The sequence below is a fragment of the Lineus longissimus genome, chromosome 7 (genome assembly GCF_910592395.1).
Source record: "Lineus longissimus chromosome 7, tnLinLong1.2, whole genome shotgun sequence".
NCBI classification, from domain to species: domain Eukaryota; kingdom Metazoa; phylum Nemertea; class Pilidiophora; order Heteronemertea; family Lineidae; genus Lineus; species Lineus longissimus.
The window spans coordinates 16,623,485-16,642,499 of record NC_088314.1 but is presented as its reverse complement, the minus strand read 5'-3'; the positions used below and the strand labels follow the sequence as shown (position 1 = coordinate 16,642,499).

General features: G+C 42.0%; 1 protein-coding gene across 4 annotated transcripts in view; it reads right to left on the bottom strand.

Annotated features, from left to right (window-relative positions):
• Window positions 1-1,372: 1,372 nt before the first annotated feature.
• The window catches only part of LOC135491540 (lysine-specific demethylase 5A-like), a 44,504-nt gene continuing 26,861 nt past the window's right edge, over window positions 1,373-19,015 (bottom strand). For 3 of the 4 annotated variants that reach the window (XM_064777509.1, XM_064777510.1, XM_064777512.1), the window contains 15 exons: window positions 18,577-18,771; window positions 17,567-17,681; window positions 16,704-16,895; window positions 15,949-16,099; window positions 15,645-15,665; window positions 13,803-13,920; window positions 13,223-13,578; window positions 12,255-12,573; window positions 11,335-11,484; window positions 10,438-10,612; window positions 9,359-10,042; window positions 8,893-9,107; window positions 8,160-8,358; window positions 7,504-7,725; window positions 1,373-7,168 (listed from right to left, as the gene is read on the bottom strand). In XM_064777509.1, the coding sequence (XP_064633579.1) occupies window positions 6,141-7,168; window positions 7,504-7,725; window positions 8,160-8,358; window positions 8,893-9,107; window positions 9,359-10,042; window positions 10,438-10,612; window positions 11,335-11,484; window positions 12,255-12,573; window positions 13,223-13,578; window positions 13,803-13,920; window positions 15,645-15,665; window positions 15,949-16,099; window positions 16,704-16,895; window positions 17,567-17,681; window positions 18,577-18,771 (4,140 nt within the window). In that variant the 3' untranslated portion in view covers window positions 1,373-6,140. The remainder of the gene's footprint in view (window positions 7,169-7,503; window positions 7,726-8,159; window positions 8,359-8,892; window positions 9,108-9,358; window positions 10,043-10,437; window positions 10,613-11,334; window positions 11,485-12,254; window positions 12,574-13,222; window positions 13,579-13,802; window positions 13,921-15,644; window positions 15,666-15,948; window positions 16,100-16,703; window positions 16,896-17,566; window positions 17,682-18,576; window positions 18,772-19,015) is intronic. The other variant, XM_064777511.1, reaches the window with a different exon arrangement.

Below are 19,015 nucleotides of genomic sequence, written 5' to 3'. Positions count from 1 at the left end.
AAGCTTGATATACGATTGTGACAATCTTTGAATGTGTCCAAATCATGGCTTCAGATGGGCCAATCTTGATATATGATTCTGACAATGGCTGAATGTGTCCTCATCACGGCTAAATATAGGCAGAGCTTGATATACGATTGTGACAGTGTCTCAAGGTGTCATCCATGGCTCCAAATGGACCAAGCTTGATATATGATTCTGACAATGTCTTAATGTGTCATCATCGTGGCTCCAAATGGACCAAGCTTGATATATGATTGTGACAATAGCTGAATGTGTCATCATCGTGGTTCCAAATGGGCCAAGCTTGATATATGATTGTGACAATGTCTAAATGTGTCATCATTGTGGCTCCAAATGGACCAAGCTTGATATATGATTCTGACAATGTCTTAATGTGTCATCATCGTGGCTCCAAATTGGCCAAGCTTGATATACGATTGTGACAATCTTTGAATGTGTCCAAATCATGGCTTCAGATGGGCCAATCTTGATATATGATTCTGACAATGGCTGAATGTGTCCTCATCACGGCTAAATATAGGCAGAGCTTGATATACGATTGTGACAGTGTCTCAAGGTGTCATCCATGGCTCCAAATGGACCAAGCTTGATATATGATTCTGACAATGTCTTAATGTGTCATCATCGTGGCTCCAAATGGACCAAGCTTGATATATGATTGTGACAATAGCTGAATGTGTCATCATCGTGGTTCCAAATGGGCCAAGCTTGATATATGATTGTGACAATGTCTAAATGTGTCATCATTGTGGCTCCAAATGGACCAAGCTTGATATATAATTGTGACAATGTCTGAATGTGTTCACATCATGGCTCCAAATGGGCCAAGCTTGATATATGATTCTGACAATGTCTTAATGTGTCATCATCGTAGCTCCAAATGGACCAAGCTTGATATATGATTGTGACAATGTCTGAATCTGGCCTCATCATGACTCCGAATGTCTGAATGTGTCCTCATTGTGGCTCAAAATAGAGCTTGATATACGATTGTGACAGTGTCTCAAGGTGTCGTCCATGGCTCCAAATGGGCCAAGCTTGATATATGATTCTGACAATAGCTGAATGTGTCATCATCGTGGCTCCAAATTGGCCACGCTTGATATATGATTCTGACAATGTCTTAATGTGTCATCATTGTGGCTCCAAATGGGCCAAGGCCCCCGCTAGACTATGAGGCTCCTCAACTAGACTACAAGGCTCCTCCGCTAGACTACAAGGCTCCTCCGCTAGACTATGAGGCTCTTTTTCCTGGTCACAGTGGTGTCCTTTGGCTAGGAGTAGTATTCCTGTTTTTGAGCCTGAACGACATCAAATTGGAAAGAAAACCGATTGCCCAGAGTTCCATTATACCAGCTGATTTTATTAAAATAAAGGAAACACATCATCACTGTACACAAAACGAAAAGAACACCGAACATTTCTGCGACAATATTTTCTATTTTCGCTGCATTTGTGTTTGAGAGAAAACAATTATTTTTTACTTGTTTAATATGCAGATGCATTTCATCTGGAAATGCATATAACGAACAGGGATGACAAAGTTTAAAGAGAAAATGATTGAAAAGATAATATTACATCATATGCATGTATTGTAATGCTGGTCTTGACTAATTACACAAAACAGCTACAGGCATCATTTATAAATTGACAACTTCTGTTTCTTGAAGTGCACCTCCGTTGGCAAACAAATAACTGGAGTAAGACTAGTCACTTGGTGTACATTTCATCTTTAGTATTCGGAATTTTAGAGATAAAATCCCGACAGTTGGTCTGTTTGGCTCTCTAATTCCCTTTATATATTTGTGTGCCTTATGCAAGCTAAACTAAACTGGAAACACCATTTAACGATTATAAAACTTATGATACACCTATTTTTCCCACCATCTGGGTTTACTGTCATTTTAACCATGTCCACTGTGACATCAAAGTCAAATGATTTCATCCCTGCCATGTTGATGTACAGAATACAACAAATAATTCAAATGTGTGTCAACATCTGTATACCTCACAAGAAAAGCAACCCACAAACCAATGATTTTAAAATATGTTGGTTGCAGCAACCTGCGACAATTATTGCTGTGATATTAGTGACAAAAAGATTGCTGGTCTGCGGGATTGCTCAATTCGATACTGATCGCAAGTCGCAGCAATGCCCAATTCTTGTCACATACACCTGCGATAACACAAAGGCTATCTTTGTTGCAGTGGTAAATATCACTGGTTTGCGGGGTGATCGAAGGAGGCTACACACACTTACAAAGACTGTCCCCACAAAAATATCCAATGAATTAAAACAAGCATCCCGGCACATTCACCAGATTTGTAACGATTATGAAAATGAAGTCAGTAATCTATTTACAAAAATTTCAAGAATATTTTGATTAACAAACAATAGAATTTCAATGCAATTTTATGATATGCAGGTATCATTGATGAGGTTCTCAGGACCGATAGTGATTAAAGCATAATGCATGAGAAACACTTATTCTGATTTGCTATTGTTTATTGTTCATGTTGGACAAGTCGGAAAACAGCCGACCAATAAATTGGATGGTCACTTTGAAATACGAAAGATTTTTTCATCCAGAGGTCTTTGGTATAGGCAAGGCCTTTAACGATATGTAGCCCAATCTTCACTGCAGTGGTGGTCAAAAATTCACATCCAGCCCAAACTCAACTGCAGAGGTGATCAGAAACTCACATCCAGCCCAATCTCCACTGCAGTGGTGATCAGAATCTCAAATCTGAGTGTCAACAAACAGTTGGTTTAACACTAGCGTAGCCGGTTTACTGATGAAGTCCAGGTGTTCAGTGCAACTATACATTAAAGATAGCTGTTAGGAACTTGTCTTCACCTCCAAAAACCACAAATTTTTGTGAAGGATATCACCACCAGTCTTAGTAGCTATGATGGCACAAAGACGTCTATTTTTATTTACTTATAAACTCAAGAAAACTAGACAAAGAACATGACATGATGTCACACTTACACGAGGTACACTTACAAAAGGTTTACTACAGAAGATATTAGATAATATGCCAAGAGTTACAACACTTAATCCAGCCCTGTTTCCATGAAAACCTGCACATATGATAACAAGGGATTTATGATTCATCACAAGCGATATGAATAAAGACTAGCGACGGTCTTTACTTTATTTCGTACAGAAAGGCCTAGTGTTAATGTATATGAGGTTTTCAGTAAAAGGATTTTAATACTAGTCTTTACTCATATCACCCATGGGTTCAATTGCACACTAATACATGTATATACACATATATAAATAAATCAGTTTGAAATATTTATGCATAACGTCACAGGATACATGAGACCTATTATCACCATTCATTAACATCACAACGCTATTTCCAATGAAAATTTGGATATATAATAAGATGACGTGACATTGCGATTTATTGACGATAATAGGAACTTTGTCCTCTGAAGCAAAATAGTGCCTTATCAGTCAATTCAGGGACTTGTGCATGAAACCGCTATAATTAGGATTTTAGCGCTTAGCATTTCTACCCATATAATTAAGATTGACTTCTTGTAAACATGCCAATACCTTTTAAATCACTTCAGGATCTTGTGCATGCTTACACAAAGATCGACTTCATGTAAACATTCAGATGCTATTTAAATCAAAATAGTCATCAGATGTATTTGAATACCGTTTATTTTTATAGTCCCCATACTGATACACCTTTTTTCTAACACTGATCAATTTTCGTAGGCCAAAAGTTTCTGGTAGAGGGCAGCACTGAAATGCAGAACCATCTATGTTCATTTTCCAAGCAAAAGTGATAACTATCCTTGAAAACAAATCACTTCTTGTGATTTATCAAATAAATATGAAACATACTGACAACGTATGGATATGAAGGCTTTCAAAATGGCCGCGTTTCTTTTTATCTACACAAGAAACAGCGAACCAAGATTAATAACACAAAATGAAGTAGACTTCTAGGCCCTTATTCTAAACGACGCTCTCGACTTTGAAGAAACGAAAAATATTTACATTGAAAACTTGTATGTCATGACAAAGACAGAAGATGCTGAATGCATTTTTTGACAATATTTTTACACTAAACGACACGCTAAAGTCTAATACTATAATATGCGACGCAAGGTCTGTATCTGACGAAAAGCCGGCCAAAAAGCTTTCAATTGCACAATATGATACTACTTACACCCCTATGTCCCAAATGGACTTTTCACTTTTTAAGGAAATAACTACAGATTAGAATGTATCTGAGCAAGTCCATTACAGACAAATGGGGTAGATTTGTCAGCTGCAAATAAATAACGCGGCTGTGTACAATATTCAAAAGCAGCAAGATTCAAGCATAACTTGCAATTCTATAATTAGAACAGGTCAATTTCAAACCCCAAGAATGCCAATTTAAATCAAGGAAAAATATGGAGGTTTCGGTTAGATTTCAAATAGGTGTTTTTTGGCATCTGAGGGCTATAATTAGAAGTAATTAATGGCTTTTAAGGAAGAGGTACCCTGAAAACCGTTGCTCTCTGACGAAAGGGGGTGGCACGCCTAATGCCCCCCCCCCATATTCACCACGGGGCTTCTGTAAACACTGACTATCAATTTCACCCCCCACGTGTCAGTAATTGTAAACCCCAGTTTATTGCATTTGAATATACCTGTTGGAAGCTTCATTCTCTTTAACCAGAGCATTTAAGGTGCTACAGTAGGACCTCTCTAATACGGACAACCTCTCTAATATGGACACTAGGTCATTCAATTGACCTCTCTAATCAGGACACCTCTCTATTAAGGACAACATTTGTCAGTCCCGAAGGTGTCCCTAATAGAGAGGTTCTACTGTATTTGTTAACTATGGAACAGGGTATCAATAAGCACTCAATATCAAATGGCATTCAAATATTTACCTATCAACATAACATCTCACAATAGCGATTTGCTTACTCTAATGATTACCAAGAACTCAACTGTGTGCCTCTACTTCTTAGGCCTTGAAATCGTCTTAGGCCTCGAAATCATCTCAAAGCCCTTCAGAGCATAATTAACCCATCAGACAAAAAAAATTTATTTTGCGAGCTGAGCGTCAACTGGGATATTATTAGCTCTATTTACAATTCTGGGTGATTGTAATGCATGTAATGTAAAATAGGAGGATACTGAAGGGAGGGAACCTACGCTATCAAAGAGTTGCCCCCTCTCATGAGTGTACAGGATCAACCGGGAATCGAACCCGGGATCTCAGAGATGACAGGTGTTGATAATTCACTGCACCACACTCCAACAGCCTTCAGACATTCAAGACCACCAGAACGATAGACACCAATTTAATGATAAACAATTGGGTCTTCTGGAATAAGTCAAGATTTACTGAGTAGGTACCAAGAGCTAATTCGGAGTGACTTGACAATTCAATGCCATTTACCAAAATCGGTCCTCAGCCTCGTTGTGATTTACGAAATAAGACTAATAGGCAATAATCACAAAAGTGGCAGCGAATTCTCAATCAGGCCAAATAATCTCTATCATTGAAGACAACTAAAACTCAAGCTTTATGTTGCAAGAGTACCTCCTGGACTGACACCAGCTGCACTAAATAATACTCCTCAATCTTCCGTTCACTGCACAGACAAAATACATCCCAACTAGACACTCACACATCATTTGAAATTCAAACCATCCAAAGAAAATTCAAACCTGGGGCTATCCTGAATTATTTCATACTAATGCTTGAATCAATAATCTATTTTACCAAAAACTTACTACTTTGAAGTAAAATGTTTTGATTTTACACAAACCACTACTGTAAACTATGAAATTTTGGCGAGCGTTTTATTTTAACATTTTTCATGAATGCGTAAACTTAAAAAGCACGAAAATCTAAACTGTAATGCACTAACCATTAAATTTCGGCAGCGAACGCAATATTCACTATACCATCAATTGAATTAGAAAATGAGCAAAGTTCCCAACTTTTGGCTTCACCAACATTTCATAGTTTAAAGTAATTACTAAATCACTCTCAGATTGGACTAAAATCGATTAACTATCTGTGATACTAGTTAAGAAATCGAACCTCATCAGTGACGTCGAGAGGTTCTGCTCTATCGTTTATTCATTACTCTTGCCTTCTTGCACTTTTTCATCGAGCGACGTCACCTCACTAGTCTGCGCTAAACCTAGCTCCAGTGGATCGCTGGTTACCACTTCTGTGCTGAAGTCCGCTACGACATTCTCACTCAAATCGGGCGCAAAGTCCACAACCTCTTCTGTCACGATTTCTTCAATGATGTTTTCGGACGTTGGTATCTCTTCGACTTTTTCCAACTGAGGTGCCTGATCGCCCAAAGAATCCACCGCTAGATCCGGCGTCCAGTGATCCGGCGCTTTTTCCAAGTCGGCCACTTTTTCTAAAAGTGGTGCTGCGTCAGGCGTTTCTGTATCAACACTAGCGCCACCTCCGACCTCCATTGGCTCAGGTACCGTTTCGTCAGCAGTGCCACTAGGTGGCACCACCGAGGCAGATTCCACCTTCTTTGTTTTCACCACCTTTCCTGACGCAGACGCACTGCCTTTTGTTTGTCCTTCCACATTTTGTGCAATGAATTCCGAATACGGTATAACAGTTTCTGCAGCAGCCTCAAGGTCCGGTGTAGTCGATGTCCGGCTCTGGAACAGCATCCTCTCAACCGGTGGAGTAACAGATTTTCCGGCAGCCTCACCAGGGGTCACCTTTACACCGGTTAATTTTGCTTTCTTATTCTCCTTATTCATTAAGACCTGTTCCAAATTCAACTTCACCTGACTTGGCGACATGTCTTTCTGTTTTGGCGACTTCTCCGGTGACATCATCAGATCGAAAATATTATCCACAGGTTCCGTTTTAATTTGTACGCCGAAAATAGTCTTTGGTTTTGTTTGTCGCTGAAGAGAACCGTTCTGGGAATTCGTCGGCCATTCGTCGATTTCTTTTTTGATGCGGTCCAATGAGAATGGGAGCGCATTCGGATCTTCCTTGTATCGACAGCTGAAGCAGACGTAGTCCTCGTTCTCTGAGATTTCGTTCTCGGCAAGGCCAACGCACAGCAGATGGAACCAAAGCTCACACTTGTCACACTGGACCCAGTTCACCTCTTCACCTAAAACGAAAGGAAATACAACAAGTTGTTTAGAATGAATGTCGATCATTTACAGTGTCGACGTAATTTAGCTGTTCAGGCGAGTCTGTTTAATACACAGATGCCTATAAAGGCCAAACATGCCTTTTGAACTGGCCCTCCCCTTCCATGCTTATCAATAATCAATGGGTTTAAACATTTCTATGCTTCTCAAAGGGTTTTAAACATTTCTATGCTTTTCAATGGGTTTTAAACATTTCTATGCTTACCAATGGGTTTTAAACATATCGATGCTTAGCAATGGGTTTTCAATATTTCTATGCTTATCAATGGGTTTTAAATATTTCTATGCTTACCAATGGGTTTCAAACAGTTCACCGCTGCGCAGTCCTCCTCGCTCTTCTCCTCCCCACCCATTGCTGCAGCCAGCTTCTTCTTCTTCTTCAGCCTCTTCTTCTCCTTGAGCTTCTCTCGAAGCTTCTCATCCTTCTCGTGCTTGATCTTCAATTTCTTCTTCTTCTTCTTGCCATCTTTGTCTTTGTTTTTCTTGTCCTTCATTTTCATCTTTTTACCAAAGCCTGGAGTGAGAAGTAGCAAGTTAATGTCAGGTCAGGCTGGCCTACCTACGGGTTGCCTGCAGGCTGGACTGGTGAACACTGATAGCCACTGAACCTGTTCACCTGCTCAGGTCAGGTCAGAACAGGTGCTACCAGACCGTATGCATGTATGCCTACAGGTTTGACTTCTTGCACTGGTATCCTGATAACCGGTGCCACCTGTTACAGGGGGGAAGACTTGCCTCCTTTGCCCTGTGAGCTGTCCTAAACAAAGAGGTGTCCTGATTAGAGAGGTCAAATTGAATGGAAACAACCAATTTGGGACCAAAACTAGTGTCCTTAATAGAGAGGTTGTCCTTAATAGAGAGGTTGTCCTTAATACAGAGGTGTCCACTAAGGGAGGTACCACTGTATCTGGTTTTGAGATAAAACTCTTCAAGTAAAGTAGTGCTTACCAGGCAAAGCCAACCCAAGTAGTTTCGCTTTCAGCTTCCTCTCCTTGCCATCCTTGAGTTTATACTTCTTCTTCCTCGGTTTTCCGTCCTCCTCCTTGATCCTCCAGCCATCTTCGCCTTCCTCATACTTCATCTTCCTCTTCTTCTTCTTCCTCTCCTTATTCTCGTTCTTGTCACGCAGAAGATCGGGCTCGAGATCCTGCAACGTTTACAAAAAAACATAAGAAACTAGATCAAATCAAGCTAAAAGGTGATCGGTCTTTAGGATGGATGACAGTGGTCAAGGTTTTACTGAACAGACAGTGTATTTGACCCAATTCTTAGTTAGGATTTTGTGTTCGAAACTGCCACACTAAGTTCTGCAATTTTGAGTATCAGCAAAATTTACTGAACAGAGTCAAATTTGGCGTTGTAAGCTGATGATTTTGCTCAAAAACTTTCATTCCCAGTCTTGGACAATACTCTATTGAATGACACATGACAATTTTGCTGCCTTGCTCACAAAAACCTTGACGAAAAATGCAATTTTGCTCAGGACCTAGATAGACCTTGAACGATAAGACGATTGTACCAATCATCTCAACACAGGCATCTTGACCATCTGCAGGCCTTTCAATTACATTTACACGTTATTGGCTTAACACCTTGAAAGACGAACCCTTAAAAAGCTAATCTTTCTGCATAGCATTCGACAAACAATAGACATTATCATGACTAAAATTGCCCCACATACATCAAATTCCATGAACTTTTCCTCCGGCCTGGGCTGGCACGCCTGCAAGATTCTCCAGATATGTTGCGTCTCGTCGAGCGAGACCTCGAGCAAGTCACCCTCCATCATCAGTTCTTCAAGCTGCGCTTTGGCCATGTCGGAGAGCTCCAAGACGGGGGTCTCCAATTGCCGAGGAACCAGTGGCGACTTTCGTTGATGTTTCCTCGGCGAAGCATCTGGAGAGTAAGAGTATGAAAGTGAGAGTAAAGTAAACGCAGAATTGGTAAATCACGTCAGTTTTTGTCGTTAATACGAAACTCAGTCACGGTGGAAAATTCCTCTGTACTTTTTTTTCCATACCAAATTTATTTCTCGGTGGATTTTAACCCTTTCTTCTGGAGACATAGATGAACAGTTTAATTGCAAATACTATTGGGCCGATTTTGGATTTGTGTGTAGGACGTGAAAATGAAAGATGTTTTCTTACTAGGATTGGGTTTTGACGCCGAGGAATACGCATGTTCTGACGACATCGCGTTGGACACCAGTGGTGGGGGCGGTATCTCCACTTCCTGCTGCACCTCACACGGCACGTCAACCTGCATCGGGGTCGTCTCCGTATCCATAATGATTGAACTTTGATTAACCACAGCGGGAATCGGCGAAAGAGGTACCACTGGTAACGTTGAGGTTGGAGTTGGCACTGGCGTTTCGATCAAACTCGGCTGTACCGGTAATCCGCTCCCACTGAAAGCACTTTGCGTCACTGTCTGTAGGTGTCCTTGAAGTTCCGGATTATTAGCAGCCTTCAGTAACTCGGCATTAATGATTTTCTCAGTTTTTTCCCGCGCCGCTTGTTCGACCATTTTCTGACTCAGTACGCTTAGCTTCGCCAGCGCTGAAGCGAGTTCTTCGGTCGCGAGCGCTTGCCTCGCTCGGTCTTGCCAGGCCATGGCACGTTCTGTTAAACACTGGAGAGCCTCGCCCTCAGGAAGCCTCACGGGCAGTTTTTGTAAACTGACGAGCAGCGATAGGATTGTCTCTAGTCTCGGTCGCCGCGAGCGCAGACACAATGGACATAAGAATTTGAGATCTCGGGCCGCCTGTATGATCGCAGCGTGTGAACTTTTATTTTTCAGGTTTGTGGATTTCGGTAATGGAACACATTGACCTGAAATATAAGAGGTAACGAGAGTGTAAGAGATGAAGATGATGTAATTTTTGGATGCAAATATTGACATTTTTTCAAAAAAACATAGGTGGACAGTAGCCAATGATTAGTGTCCATACCTCTGGAAAAATCCAACAGGGTTGTCATATTGATAGACACTACTGATAGGCACCAAGTTCAAGTAACATCGGATTTTTACAACTCATTTGAAAGACATAAAAAAATGCAGGGTTAGGTGTCTTGCTCGAGGACAAAGAAATGACCAAACTGGGTAGATCGTTCTCAGAGGGGAAACAAAAATCCGATTACGACCCCAGCGCTGTAAGCACTACACCACTGATATCCCTAAACTGACCGCTGCTGTGTCCAGGAAAACGAGAACATTGCCAACTTACTATGAAACCAATCTTTACAAAGCTCGCACTGCAGCATGAACCCGGACGCCCCCTTACGGCAGATACAGTACTTGACATCCCCGTCCTCGTGGTTGCGGTGCTTCTCCATATTGCGTGACCGTAATTCGCGCATGGACTCTACCTCCGTGTGTTCAGCTTGTTTAAATGCATTCACCTGGAATAGGAAATATTCAAATGTGACATATCAAATGCTGTCCACAGAAGGAAAAGAAAAGAAGGACACAAAGTCCAAGTTAAACAAAATCTTAGGAACCAAGGTGCAGAGGGGTTTGACTTTTCACTTTGTAATACATGTATGCAGTTTGCCATACATAATTCATATTCAAACTTAGGGAATCGAGAGGATAGGCCGACATTTTGATTGCATGATGCATGGCCGGTATACTGGACGACATCTGTACCCAAGTAGTCAGCCGTTGACCTTGGCCATAGTATAATGGTAAACGAAGACCTTCTCTATTCCAGGGCAAGTGTATGTCCATCCTCTTCTTCAGTGTTCACTTCGCACGTGGAGGAGCCATTTTACACACCATCACTTTTGCATGCTGGTTGTTACACGTACGCACCAATTGGGGTTATTGGCCTAGTGACTTCTACTTTGGCATCGGTCAGAGACACGAGGAGGAGTCCATCGCAAGCTACTCATGTTTCTTGCTTGGTGGGGTCTTGCCTTGGCATAGACAACAGGCACAAGGAAGATAGGTTTTACGTCTCACTTGAACGTATAATAAACGGACGAAGCAAAATACTAAATAGGATCAGGTGTCTTGCCAAAGGACACAAAAACGAAACAGTGGTCATCCTTCTAGGAGTCGAACCCACGGCCACTTGATTATGAGTCCGTCACTCCCCGATATTCGTAGCACTTTTCCTTACCATGGCCATAGGATCCCTCTGCTCCTCCACTTTGATATCTAAGATGCAAGCGGCGATCAGATTCTCCTTCTCCCGTTCGCCTTCCTTCATCTTCCTCTTCTTGTATTTACTGCTGCTGTACACGCCAATGTCACCCCGCGGCGACAACACCTAGAAATACACGAAAAGTTTGAAAATTTAGGGGCTGTCGCAAAATTAGTGAAGCCGATAGAAACGACATATGCGACCCACCACAGCAAAATGGCTCGCATGTAGCACAGAAGATGAGCCTAAAATGACACCAGGACATAATAGAAGATATTGACACACTCAGATTTCACAATAGGCAGACAATAGTGAAATGAACAACCAGTCCGTCTCAACCTGTCAAGCTCAAAGCGACATGCGACTCATTTTTCTGTGGTGGGTCACATATTTTAGTTTCTCCTCCAACCTCCTCCCCCCTCAGAAACTAGAATATTATGATTTTTGGCTTCACTTTCCATGGCCTGGAGTTGCACCTTTTGACTTTTGGCACTTTGTGACAAACTTCAAGGCGGGATCTTAACCTGCTTGAGGGCAAACAGGGGGTTTGAAAGTTCTGGTAGTAACCAGCTACTCAGGAAAAGTAGGAGGCTACCAGGCACTTAGGAGCAGACTTTTTTCATTTTGAGGGCCAGAAAAGGCTTCAGGAAGGGTCTTAAATATATACCCAGGCTAAAAAAATATTTTTATAATTTCTGCCCAATTATTAGCAAACGTGAGCAACTCAAGTGAAATGAAACCTAGCACAGTTGAACAAAACTTTGGGGAGGGGAATATTTTGGGCCTCAACCTTGGTTTTATAACTCATGCACGCAAAGACCGTGAAAGGGGATTAGGTTCACTACACAGAATGTATATTCCAACCCAAACTTCAGAAACACCCACCCAATACTCACCTCAACTAACGAATACGTAGAATTCTTTTTCAAGAACGTCCTGGCCGTGCGTTCCCTCCACGACTTTGCAGCGGCCACCTGCGATTCGACTTGAGGCAGCTGGTCCAGTCGCACAGGAATCGGACGTCCCTTATTCACAAGGTTCTCAAGGACGTCCAAGTACGGATAAAGTTCCCCATTCTGAACAGAGTCGACCTTGGATGTCCATTCCTTGGCCTTTTTCAACGCATCTTTTAGAGCCTCCACGTTAGGTAGATAAGCGGGGATACCTTTAGACTCGTTGATGATTGCTTCAAGCGTGGCTAGCACATGTCGAGGTCTGAAAAGATCAAGAGTAAAACATGTATTTTGAGGTATTCAGGTAATTCTCATGCACGTCGTCATTAACTTATCTTGGATTTTTTGGCACTCCAGTCTTCTGTGACATATATAATGGAAACAATTTGAGGAAATATCGTTCAGGTAGCTAATATGAACACCTTTTGTTCAAACTTTTCCCCATGTCTTCCCTAGTTCTGGAGAAATAATGTCAGGTATTAACGTCTGGTGAAATCAGGGAGCGTCTGCTCAAGTCAACGGTTGAAAGTAAAGGTCAAGTTACAAAGATCAAATTTTCCCCGTGTATTCCCTAGTTTTGGAGAAATACTGTCAGGTGCATTCCCTAGTTTTGGGGAAATAATAGCAGGTGTCTGCTCAAGTCTGGGGGCATTTGCTCAAGTCAGTTACCACAGTACAGGTCAATTGACAAAGGCCAAACTTTTCCCGATGTATTCCCTAGTTTTGGGGAAATAATAGCAGGCATCTGCTCAAGTCACTAGGCGGATGCACAAGTCAAGTTACAAAGGGCAAACTTTTCCCAATGTATAACCTAGTTTTGGGGAAATAATGTCAGGTGTTGGTGTCTGCTCAAGTCTTGGGGGCGTCTGCTCAAGCCAGTTGTTTAATGAAGAAGTCAAGCAGCAAGTTACCTTGCTTGTAGACATATCCTAGCTCTTTCCTCCCACCGTTCACTAATCGTCAACAACTCCTGAAGCTCCGCCATCGCTTTCTCGACCGCCGTATGTGGCGCCAAACTCACGCCGCTGTCCAAGAGTTTCCGCATGTCATCGAGCGTGACGGTGCCCGGCTCTGCGAGCGTGTTACGCACTTCATCCAACCAGTGAGCTTGCTGTAGGACCTGCTTCAGTTTTGGTATCTCCGGAAGATCGACATCTAGCGTGACACCAAAGTCGACGAGACGCTCTAACTTTTCCGAGTCTGGCGTCTCTTCCTCCAGGGCCTCGCGAGCCTCATTTTGGAAATCGATCACTCGCTGAAGGAGATCCTGCAAAACGAAGAAACGTTACAGAATACTGTCAAGAAATCACAGTAGAACCTCTCTATTAAGGACACCCTCGGGACTAACAAGTGCTGTCCTTAATAGAGAGGTGTCCTGATTAGATAGGTCAAATTGAATGGAAACAACCAATTTGGGACCAAGCCATTTTCTTAAAATGGCACCAACGGATATATCCTGTTCTACGATGAAAGTCTTTAGGTCATACCAACCTTGATAAGGGCGCCTTCCTTGATGATACAGGGCAGGTCATCCACCTGCTCTATGAAGCATTCCAACTCATTCAGACTCAGCTTGGCCGTGTACTTGGTGTCACCTGATTGTCGGTTCCTGAAACAGTAACATGAATTGAGAGAGATGATTTCTTCCTCCAAGTTTAGTCCCCAGTTAATAGTGTCCTGAGTTTTCAAGACAATACTGAGGTTGTGTGTCATTTATACCTCTTCACGTACTTCAACTCAGAGAGTGAATTGTATAAGTACTGCCATCGTACATTTTAGGTTTCTTAAAATACAAGTTCAGAGAATATGTTGCAAACCAGAAAGTTTTAGCAGGCACATCATGAACAAAGGTTGTGAAGGAAAACTTAAAGGGACAATATAGGCAGCAGCTAGGTAGGCAAGATAAAGTTACACGAAGTTGCCAACAGGGGTCTCTCACATCTCACAGTACATCAAAATGATTCACGCTTGTACGAGGAATATATTTAGTGCTGAATATGACATGACCCAGGGCCCTTATATTAGTCACCTGAAGATGGCCAAATTAGCCCCTCTGCTCCTGCCGATAGTCCCCCTTTAAGTTGATACATTTGTACAATATATCACCATTAAAATTTATAGCTGCCACAATGCAATATCATAGCTGTTTGTTCTGTGTTTTTTCTAAAGAAGGCAGGGCCGTAGCTGGAAGAGGGGGTCAGGGGGGCAAATGTGTTTTTTGATTGATTTCAGATAGACGATGGGCAAGGTTTTTTTTCCACCCCTTGACCAAAAAGTTAGCTGCCGCCCTGGAAGGGAAGGATTAAAGGGGATTACATGCAACAGAACTAAAAGGTATCAGCAGTGCCCATAATAAATAGACATTTATGCAGATGTAAAAATTTGGCACGGATCATCCCCCTCCAGTGGCGAGTCAAGTCCCAGTTGACTGTGGGGGGACAATACTTAAGACAATGGGTGATATGAATAAAGTCTAGCAATTGCTTTTACTTCAGTTTTGTACATAAAGGCCCAGTGTAAATGTACATGGAGTTTTAGATAAAAGCATTTGCTAGTCTTTATTCATATCACCCAATAACTGGTAGGATGCGAATGTCTGAGGAGGGGGGTCCATGCCTTTTCTTGACAGCGGCATTACAGGATCACAGATTGGAGAGAATATAACAGAATGCATACATGTAGGTGAAAATACAGTGTACATGTAAAAACAGAAATATAAACACAAATTTGCATAACTTTTCATGAAGTTCTGTTCGACGTTTCTACAATCGTGGAAAATGCTATTAAAGGGAACTGGAACCGCCGAGCCAGTTCGTATGACCTCGTTTTTATTTCACGCGTATCGGGTGATCAGAACGAGGCATGAATGAAACATGGCGCCTAGCTGTCAATCATTGAGTGACGTCACTACTATGGAATTTACTACGAAAACTCATGAATGAAAGATCGCATGACTAGCGTGATTCTCACATGATCCTCAATAATAACAAATTGAACTGCGCATGCTCGGGCACTGGGGGCGGAGCTACAAATCTGAACTCGAATATGAAGTTGAAAGTCTGACTTTCTCGGGCGGTGAAAGTCGAAAAGTTGAATAAATCGCTCGGCGGTTCCAGTTCCCTTTAACTACATGACCCACACATGAGGACTGGTATTTTTTTGTTATTATTTCAATACTGGCAATCAGCTAAATATTTAGATTAGATGATAAAGCAACAAATATACTTTGAAATAAAGACAGCACCTGATGAAAAAGTTATGTACATGGAGAACTTTATCGGGATCTTCCGTATAGTATATTGTAGAAAGAAAATACACATAACATGTATATACCTTGTCCCAATGGTAGAAGTGCTACGAACAGAATAGAAAAGGATATGAGGGGGGGTCATCAAAGATTTTTTAGTACTGACACCAAAACCTTACAAATGAATATGGGAGGGGGGGGGGGAGGGGGGTGAGATGCCAAAGGTACTTCCTCAGCTGAGGCATTATGTTTCAAATTTCCACTAATTTTGTTCTTGGACACTTGGAAAAGGGACAAAATCATGGTGGCATGTTTTTTGTTCCGCAAATTACTAGTAAATGCAAATGGGTAAATACTGAACATTTTAACAGAATATCAAACCCAACTAACCTCGTTCGGACTTTGCGGCCGACAAGCTGATTCGCCACGCTGGCGCATTTCTCCGCATCGGTGATAGCAGCGGTGAGGGTGCCTAGCAGGTCGCTCGGTGGGAACTTCTTCTCCTCTGCCTCGACCACCAAATCCTTCAGACACTGCAGCTCTGAATTCGAAATAGAAAATTTCAGAATAAGTTCCATGACAAAGTGCTAAAACACACCGGGCCTTTATACACTGTCGGACAGAGCCCGAAGCACTTTTGTAGGGGTGTTCCCATCCCAGTTTGTCTCCCTCATACCAAAGTAAATACCTGCACAAAGGCCTAGATGAGTCCATATCAAATATCTGGCCAGCCCCATTGTGTACCTAGCTAGGATCAGTGTGGTCTTAAAATGAGAACATATCATGGGCGTTTTTTCAACACTGAATGTTTTTTTTGGGAGGGGGGAGGGGTATCTGACAGGATATTATTTCTTTGAAATAAACAATACCATGTTTATACTTCACTGTCTGATCGTTATAGCAGACAAGGGGAATGTTTGACATAAACTGGATTAGGCTTGAAAAACATTACATCCCATGACCTGAGGGTGAAAAGTGAGAGATCATGACCCAACGTGGTGGCCTTCTTCTTTTATGACTGATCCATTCGTTCTTTGTGACAAGTTACAATTGACATTGTGACTCTATGTAAACTCAGTGCAAAATCTATGTAAACCCACCATGAAATATATGTAAACCCAAATCTATGTACGACGCTTTCTTACCTTGTTTACAATTGCCGTCCGCTTCCAGAGCCTTTTTCACCTTGATCGCCCAATTATCGAACGATTCCGCTCGCACCTTCAGACGGTGAAGCATTGTGGGTAATTCATCGAGTGTGTAGCGATAACGCAGACAGTGTTGCGACGGATGGCACTTACATAATTTGTCGACGTGTTTCATGCAGACCAGTTTATCTGAAAGAAAAGGAGACGACTTGAATTTGTAGTTACAAATATTGTTTCAGCTTTTAGCATACGATGCATTTTCATTGGAGGCAAAAATTTGCCCTGTTCTATATTCTATATCTTGGAGAGTTGTGATGGTCAAATTACTATATTCTATATCTTGGAGAGCTGTGATGGTCAAATTACTATATCTTGGAGAGCTGTGATGGTCAAATTAGTGATTGCGTCTCCCCAATATGCGGCAGGTCCAGGTTCAAAAGCTAGGCTATCCCATGACTTGCACTACAATTCCCCATGACGTCGGTGTTGCAAAGCAGTCCCATACACACACCATGACCCAATCAACTTTGAGAAGCTGGGCAGCCGATGGGTAACAGGGGGGCCAAGAGGTTAAAACTCTCCAATGACCGTGTTATAATGACGCGGTGACATCGTCAGTTTAAAATAATACTGCAGTTCTGGAGAATCAAGATTTTGCTAATACAAGAATTGTTGAGCGCATGACTTGGGGAAAGTTGGTCCTAAGTATTTTTTTCTTCATTTTATCGGTTAATCATTGAAGAAAATTGTTGGTACATTCTAAAAGATACCTTCACAAATGGACAGCACAGAAATCATGCGCACAGTAAGCAACATCATCCTTTAACAGAGCAAAACAACAAAAAGACTCGTATTCTTACTTGGACTACAGCTACACGTCACCGCCGAGAGGAAACAAGTCGTTCGGCAGAAGTCGCACTGCCGCTCATCATCGGGGAGCAGCTCGAATGCCTCCCGTTCAGCTTCAACTGTACCCTGAAGAAAAGCAAAATGCGAAAAAAAAAACCTTTATCACCTGAAGTCACATGAGGAGCTTAGCTGTACAAATCAAAATGTCAACTCTGTATGCGTCCGGAGTAGTGGTTCACACAGTTAATGAAACAGATACACGAGCCAAGTGTCCAGCCATTGACTTTTGATGGAGATTCTCCATCATCGATCTATGGATGGAACCACGTGGATGGGCCTATGATTGAGATTGATGATTAATCCTCTTCATAGATCCATGGGAGACACTTTTGCCTGCGTAGCCATTCTGGCATGGCAGGTCTTTTGGCTGAAACCTATTTCAGCCTTTACAACTTGGGCAAAATCTTAACAGCATAAAGGCCCATTTTCGCTACGGTGGTGAAAGCAGGAAACCATGTGGGTTTCACAGGCGCTGGATTATTTTCGATGCATGTTATTGGCTCGGCAATGATATTATAAACTGACAAAAGAGCTTGTGAAACTGCATCGCTTTCCCGCTGTACGAGAATCAGACCGAAATGGTTTTTCTTTTAGCTTGCCCCGGTAAAATTTTTTCAAATAGCCAGCCTACGTGTATATTTTAAGACTGGTTGTTGCAATTTGCCACAGCTTTTATCCCCAATCAATCAACCAAGGCCACACGTCTTAGTGGTAATGCAACAAGAACAAGATCAGACTTGTCAGAGAGATGAGCAGACGGTATCTATAACATGATTTTTCTCAAAATATAAGAACAGAGCATGAAATAATTTGAAGGAAAATTGGTCATGGTAACTATTTGAACAATATCTCTTCAAATTCTCCAAAAATTATTTCATCATCTTCAGCAGACGACACTCCCTAAGGACCAAAATATTGATACTGGAGCTGAATAAAGTGCAAAAGCTAAAAAATCACTAACCCGGTCCAACAACGATTTCCTCAGCTTCTTTTCCCTGTCAACTAACGCCAACATGTCCGCATGCGTCGATGCAGCAAGGTTGAGATCGAGGCTGTCGGGATCGGCGGCCATCTTGCAAACCAATTCCTCATGGGAGAATACGCAGTGCCGGCGGAGCTCACTGTAATGGTCGATGCAACCTCGTCCAATGGGAAGCTGAAAGGAACGATTCGTTCAATGTAGAGAACGCAACACAGCTTACGGAGGGCTTATTGCAGATATTTCACAATGGATAATTCCAAAATTGATTACTTTACACATGGCATGCACACATGTGATCACATATGGAGTCACTCCAATAGAAAGGGGTAGGCCTATGCACATCTGTTCTGGAAAAAGCGGGCAAAGGGTGATTATTTCTATCAAAGCAGTAGGCCCGTGCGGGAAATCTTCAGCCCCC